General features: G+C 45.4%; 2 protein-coding genes across 3 annotated transcripts in view; both read right to left on the reverse strand.

Annotated features, from left to right (window-relative positions):
- The window catches only part of RBFA (ribosome binding factor A), a 98,232-nt gene extending 96,592 nt beyond the window's left edge, over nt 1-1,640 (reverse strand). For both annotated transcript variants that reach the window (XM_088533417.1, XM_010217975.2), the window contains exons 1-2: nt 1,510-1,640; nt 1,028-1,070 (exon numbers count right to left, since the gene is read on the reverse strand). In XM_088533417.1, coding sequence (XP_088389543.1) covers nt 1,028-1,070; nt 1,510-1,640 — 174 coding nt within the window. The remainder of the gene's footprint in view (nt 1-1,027; nt 1,071-1,509) is intronic.
- A 647-nt stretch (nt 1,641-2,287) lies between these two features.
- LOC104570918 (uncharacterized) lies at nt 2,288-6,622 on the reverse strand. The gene is made up of 5 exons (XM_010217974.2): nt 6,184-6,622; nt 5,027-5,198; nt 3,994-4,172; nt 2,801-2,897; nt 2,288-2,441 (listed from the first exon to the last, which is right to left on the reverse strand). Exons 1-5 carry the CDS (start codon nt 6,563-6,565, stop codon nt 2,288-2,290), a joined length of 984 nt encoding a protein of 327 aa, XP_010216276.2. The 5' UTR covers nt 6,566-6,622.
- Nucleotides 6,623-7,026: the final 404 nt, after the last annotated feature.

Below are 7,026 nucleotides of genomic sequence, written 5' to 3' on the forward strand. Positions count from 1 at the left end.
CAGAAAAAAAAAAGTAAAAACTTGTTTTCCAGCTAAATCTCATGTACTTACTTTTGCAGTGTGGTCTGCCCAGAAAGAAAACATTGAGCACCGTAAAATTTGCAACTAGAAGTCAAAGTGAAAATACCCCACAGATCAAGTAATTAAAAACTCCGAGTCTTGTCATTCTGTGACTAGGGCTGCTCTTTGCAGGCTGATGATCAGAATTTACCTACTAGAAGGAACCCGAAGCAACTGCAGATATGGCAGAGATGCTTGTACCATGAGTACCATCCTTTTCAGGAAAGGAAGACGGTCTGAAAGGCTCTCTGGGGTCATCCAGCCTTGCAGTTCGTTGCCATCACAAGCAGCTATGCTAGGGATGTTTCTTCCAAAGGGATCCATAGAACACCTTCTCCATGTGCTATATACTATATATATGTATATGCTATATACTGCAAGACTACTTCCCCAATGACCACACAGCATCTACATAAACCAAAAGCCTCAAAAATTATGGCAAACCACAGTAAGAGAGTAAAAACATTAAAGCTACGAACCACATGATCGCCACAACTGCAGAAAAAGAAGTAAAAGCACATAGGGAATACCAAAAAATGGAACATTGTGCCCCATACTATTGCAGGAAAAAAAAAAAGACGGAAAAAAATCCTGCTGATTACATATATATATACATATATATGTATATTCTGTAACTATGAGCTTACAATAATTGGCTCTGAAACATCTTTAAAACGCACTTGGAGATTTATTTTGCATTTTTTGATGCCTGCAGCTGAGCAGGCCTCATTACATAGAAACAGACCACAAGGCTGCACTTTATCTAAAACTAACTTTCTTTCCAGGGAGCCCTCATTTACGGCTGTTTTAGCCGAGAAAAGCTAGCAGTGCCATTTAGAGGGAAGTTATGGGCCTCCCGTTTGAGGCTTTTCTTAACGCAATTCCTTTTGGTGCTGAGGGAGCCGCAGACCATCCTTGCCATTCCTCCTAGTGCACGCAACACGGCAGTTGAACACCTTGCACTTACCACTTTAGACTCCACGGCTGGACTGTCATACCAGAACTTCTTTCTTTGGGAAATAATAATAATAATAATAATAATAATAATAATAATAAAAGGAGAAAGGCACGCATTCTTACCCTCAAGCAATTCAGAGGAGTGGCATCCCGTGCAACTAAAACTAAAACATTGCCTGCCTGCAAACACACTGACAGGCCACCCGCTGACACGGCGTTACAGACCCCAAAACTGGTGTGTTTCCACATAGTATCTACGTGGGTGTATCAGGTGGGGTATGGAGGATGCAATGCCTTGCACCCACACAAAAAGCTGTATATGAAAGGGAAATAATAATAGCAGTAATAAAGCTTTTTGTTCAGGAAGCGGCACGCTGGGTGCAATATTATGACACCTTCACCGTCCCCCGAGGCCCCCGATGCTGCTCGCGCTCACATCAGCCCCTGTTCCAGCCCTGCGGCCCGCAGGCCCGAGCCGGCGCCGGTACCTACTTGGTTTTGCGGAGCATTTTCTTGAGCAGGTTCCTGGAGCCGCGCAGGGCGGCCGAGGTGCGCAGCGACCGGTCGCCCCGCGCCGCCGCCACCGCCACTGCCGCCGCCTCCGCCGCCCGGGCGCCCCACATGTTCCCGGCCCGGTTCGGCCCGGCCCGGCCCGGCCCGGCCCGGCAGGACGCGGCCTCGCTCGGCGCGGTGGCCGCAGCGCCCCCGCAGGAGGCGGCCGTAAGCGCGGCCGGGGCGGAGCTGCCGCCGGGGCTGCCCCCAGCCGCCCGCGCGAGGGCCGTTGTTTCTCCGCTGCTTTTTCTCGCATTTCCCTCATTTTTCTGTCACTTGTACAACGTAACCGCGACGCCGCGGCCCGTGTTGCCGGCGCTGGCCGCAGCGGGGGCGGCACAAACCCGCTCGCGGCTGCGCCAAGGCCGGGCCCGGGCCGTGAGCGGTCACGGCGCGAGCCAGAGGGCCCTCAGAGGGCCGCGCTTCCAGGAGGAAGCAACATAAATACATCACACCAGTACACGGGGGGTTGTTTTGTTTTCTTTTGTTTTGTTTCGTTTCCTTTAAGCTCAGGATCAAACACTCCGGTTTTCCGCACAGAATCACTTATTATTTAAATAAATCAAAACCACACATGGCGCCTCTGTGTTTTATCTGTGTAACACAGTGGCTAATTGCGTGATCAGTGGCTAATTACATGAAGAATGATCAAGTTACCATTTCCTCACATCAGAATAAACACTGCTAACATGAACAGCACTGTTAAACGCAGGCCACTTCACAGTACCACTTCGTTAGGGACAGGAAGACCTGCAAGAGCAGCTTCTATGCTCTCAGCCATGTCCTGCATCATAATGCGGCGAGTGTCTTCAGTGGCACTTCCAATGTGAGGAGTTATTATAACGTTCTTCATCTTTAACAAAGGATGATCCCTGAAAAAAAGGAAAGAAATACTGAAACAGGCACTCACGGGGCATTAATCTGCTATTTCAGGATCTGAAGGGAGCCAGAGACAAAGTAACAATTACAATTAAAAACTAATGGCATGATCCATACGTATCCAGAGTGGAGTTCAACACCTGCCTAGCTTGCAGTGAATCCTCCAAGTAAGTCAGTGTGAGTCTGGTTTGTCTAGGACTGAACGATTGCAGACATCATTTCAGCAGGACTCATGCACCTGCATTATGTCCTTCTACTAAAAATTATAAAAATTACATAAGCTCTCACATACTCACAAACTTACTTTGAAGCACACAAACCCATTTAGATTTAATTCAAACTTGTGTTCTACCTTGGCAAAGGTTCAGGATATGTCACATCCAGAGCAGCTGCCCTAATAACTTTGCTTTGAAGGGCTTCCATCAGAGCATCCTGATCCACAACCAGACCTGGATTACATTAAGAAAATAATAAATAAATATGTTCTTATTTTCATATTCCTTACAGATCTCTCACCACCTTTTCTGGCACAGTGTTCAGGCAAATTATAAGGTTAGTGATGTTCAGCCCTGATGAGGCCACATCTGAAGTATTTGTGTCCAGTTCTGGGCTCCACAGTACAAGAGGGATGTGGAGCTGCTGGAGAGAGTCCAGCACAGGGCTCAGAGGATGATTAGGGGCCTGGAACACCCTCCCTATGAGGAAAGACTGAGAGAGCTGGACCTGTTCAGCCTGGAGAAGAGAAGGCTGAGAGGGGATCTGATCAGTGTCTACAAGTACCTCAAGGGAGGGAGCGAGGAGGATGGTGCTGGCCTCTTTTCACTGGTGGCCACTGACAGAACTAGAGGAAATGGACAGAAACTGAAGCACCAAAAGTTCCGCATGAACTTAAGGAAAAATTTCTTGACAGCGAGGGTGACAGAGCACTGGAACAGGCTGGCCAGAGAGGTTGTGGAGTCTCCTTCTCTGGAGATCTTCAAAATCCACTTGGACACAGTCCTGTGCCACGTGCTCTAGGTGACCCTGCATGTGCAAGGAGGTTGGACTAGATGACCTGTAGGGTCCCTTCCAACCTTAAGCATTCTGTGATTCTATGATTCACAAAGCAGAAGTGGCAGCAGAGGGTGGAAAAACTGGGCACTCACATCAGAGCTGGACAGTCGGATATTTTAAAAGGCACTACATAGTACCATAAAGTTCAGTGCCAGTCTTCAGGGTGGGCCGTGCCACCTCGATGTGTGTTAGCAAGAGCACTGCACTAAACAGGGAAGAAAATAAAAAGCTTGAGTAGGAGGTTACACAAATATACGCAGTCTTCAAGCTCTCTAAACTCACTGACATTTCAGAGACCTACCTGTTCAGAATTATGGAAATATTTGCAAGTTTTTTTCCAAAATACAGCCACGGATTTCTAAATAATCCAGTAATCTGAGATTTTAATGAAAATTTCAAGATGACAGGTTGATTTTCCCCAGGAGTGAATATCCCCAGAATTAATATCTGACAGACAATCATAAAGCAGCTCTTATTTATTCTGCATCCCACCTCTGCTGATGTTAATGAGAGTAGCTGTGGGTTTCATCAGCTCCAGTTCCCTCTTCCCGATCAGTTTGTGCGTCTGTGGAGTCAGATTCACAGCTAGCATCACAAAATCTGACTGCTGGAGCAAGTCATCTATCTTTTTACAGTAAACAGCTCCAACAGCACTCTCTTCTTCCTTGTTTCTGAGGGCAAACAAACAAACAAGCAAACAAACTCCAGTAGCAAGCAACAAGTTACAGGAAAAGTTCAAATCACCATAAGTGAGAAGCACCTAGCTAGCTACTTGGCTGAAACACAGCAAAGGAAATGTTAATCTCTGATCCCCAAGGTATCAAGTGGTCTGTACAAAACTGCGCAGTAGGAAAGTAAGAAATGAGTACCACATAAATGCACTCAATAAATAGTAAATATAGTTGTGTCACAGTTTCTGGTTGTGATGAGGATTCTTCTCCAACCCAAATGCAAGACACCATTATGTTTGACATGAACTCTTTTCCCTGTGAACAGTAACCCATCTGAAAATTTCTGAGACAGACACAAAAGGGCAATGGTTGAATCCGCATAAATTTGTATCAATAGAAGTCTCCTTGATGTGTGCATCCGTGTTGGTTCATGAAAACTATAGGCTGTAAGATCTGCCAGAACTTCATATGCATTTCACTGCAGCCCTACCTGGCCATCACAGGACCTGATGTGCAGGTTGACTTCCCGGCTTGTTCTCAGCCCTGCCTCGTCACCGCGACCTTGCCTGGTGGTCTGGACTCTTGGCTGAAGCCAGACACTCTCTGTGGCTCAGTGCTGCGCAGGTGCTGTGGGGCTGGGCCCTGTCTGGCGGCCGACGCACCACTGCACCTGGTCCCCTTCACTGCGCGAGCAGCCAGCCCTCCTTGCTTCCTGACTCTTACACTGTTTATTAATGCTGCAGGTATCATCATATCCTGACACAGAAGGACCATAAGACCAGTTTGACAGCCCAAGGCATGGGTAATTTTTAAAAGTAGTGACAGACTCTCCACGGAGCAGTATCATTTTTTACCTCTGGTTCCTGTTGTGGTACAGTATCTTCATTTCAAAGGCTTTGGCCCTCTGAGCCACTTTGTAGCCAATGGTGCCCATTCCAACAATCCCTAGAGTTGCCCCAGAAACTTTAACTCCCAGCCAGTTACCAGGGAAATACTCAGTGTCAGGGGAAACTGCCATCTGATAGCCTGCGGGAAAAGAAAACAGAGGGAAAACATCGTGTAAGAATTGAATGGTCCCTGGCATCTGGTTACTATTCTATGACAGCACAGCTCAGAAGCAGATGAACCAAAACTTAGTGCTACTGTTTCTCTAGCCAAGAAGTGAATAATGTTGCACGTACAACACAATTTCTTAAATTGATTTCTTGCTTAGGATAGAAATATATCCCTGCCTTATGGAAGACAAGGAAGGTAGGACAAAGTTGCACACTCACTTTGACACGCATCACAAACCTTCTTGTCATCTCTCTCTGCCAGCAGAACCAATTCCTGTGCCGTTAACTGGTACCTCAGCCCCAGGTGACTCATGGTGGTTGGCCAGTAGGGCTAATGAAACTAGCAAGGCCACGGGTGACACCCATACTGGAGATACTGCACTGGGTAACTGATGAAACACAGGTTGTAGCATCACTGAAAGACTTTTGGTAAGGCCAAAATAAGATTTCCAACCATCCTGAAGACATGCCAAAACCAGCAGGGAAAAGAAACGCAGAGCACAAGGATAGATTTCTAGAGTGCTTTTTCATAATGTCTCTAATATTTGGCTTAAAGACAGCTCTCAGGGCTATCTATAAATTTTATCCCACTTTATCAGAACTTGAAAAGCAAGACTGCAGTGAACAAGCAGCACAAGGAAAGGGTATGTGCTGAGGCTGAAGAGATCTGAATTAGATGTGTCTGGAAGAAGGAATGTAGCTATCGCTGTTATGTCTGTGCGCAAACTATATGCCTTGTGCTTAAGTTATTGTCAGCAAGACAGATTTATCTTAACTTTTCCTCATCCTTGTATTTTTCTGTTTTCTTTTTTTTTTTAACTTACTTTTACTTCAGCATGCCTTTTTTTTTAATAGAATATTTTGAAGAGTCAGGACTACATAATCTCCAAAGGTCCCTCCCAGCCTCAATCATTCTGCGATTCTACAGAAAGACTAAACATAATTTCATGTATTACCTTCCACAAGTCTCCGGGCAGATGCCAGCATCAAAGCCATCCCGAAGTCTGCAGTGTCCGTGGAAACAGCAAATGGAGTGTTGGACACTTTCACACCAAACCTGGACAGGAGCTTCAGGTCCAAGTGATCTATTCCTACTCCAGAGCTTGAAACTATCTTCAAGTTAGGCAGGCTCCGGAGCAGCTCTTCATCAATAATGGGCTTGTGATACCACATATAAATAGCTCTGATCTTTTTGCTAAGAATCTCCTTGTTTTCAAGATACTCTTTCATGGTGATAAGGCAAAAACGTTTCTTCAGAAATCCAAGGTGGTCCTTATATACTCCATGTTTCCCTTCTATACAATCAATTAGCACATATGGCAGCTCCTGGTCTTCCATGTCCTGCAAAAACAACAAGAACACAAAATGACATCTCCTTAAGTGACCTGTTATCCTTTATCCATTTTTTTTTTCAAAATCAAGAATTGAGCAGGTCCATGGCTTTTTTTTTTCCCCACTCTATGATGGAATTGGCTAAAGCCCAGACATTCACTTTGACATACAGAACTGTTCCTGTGTTGATCTTGTTTTTTCTGAAGGATGTTTAATTCTTATACAGTCTTCTTAATATGATAGGAAAACTTCATTTTACTTCATTTTATTTTTCCTGGCATACTAGATCTGTTAACGTGTATACAAAAGAGCTACCACATGTTAGCCTTGTTCAATTATCAATTTGTTGAGAGGCCAAGGTCTTGAAAAGTTAAGAATTTACATTTCCACCCCCAGCCCTGTGAAATCAGGGCTGTTTTTCAGATCCCTGAGGTCTACCCTGATGACCACTTATACAGCCATGTAAA

Source organism: Tinamus guttatus, unplaced genomic scaffold (genome assembly GCF_059628265.1).
Source record: "Tinamus guttatus ecotype Peru unplaced genomic scaffold, ASM5962826v1 Tinamus_guttatus_pri_ptg000497l, whole genome shotgun sequence".
Classification (NCBI taxonomy): Eukaryota; Metazoa; Chordata; class Aves; order Tinamiformes; family Tinamidae; genus Tinamus; species Tinamus guttatus.

Excerpts from the sequence above, each read along its gene's own strand:
- LOC104570918 (XM_010217974.2), bottom strand. The coding sequence starts at position 6,565 with ATGGAAGACCAGGAGCTGCCATATGTGCTAATTGATTGTATAGAAGGG. Across the intron at positions 4,173-5,026 it reads TACCACAACAGGAACCAGAG|AAACAAGGAAGAAGAGAGTG; the intron begins GTAAAAAATGAT and ends GTTTGCCCTCAG. Across the intron at positions 2,898-3,993 it reads TCTCATTAACATCAGCAGAG|GTCTGGTTGTGGATCAGGAT; the intron begins GTGGGATGCAGA and ends AATGTAATCCAG.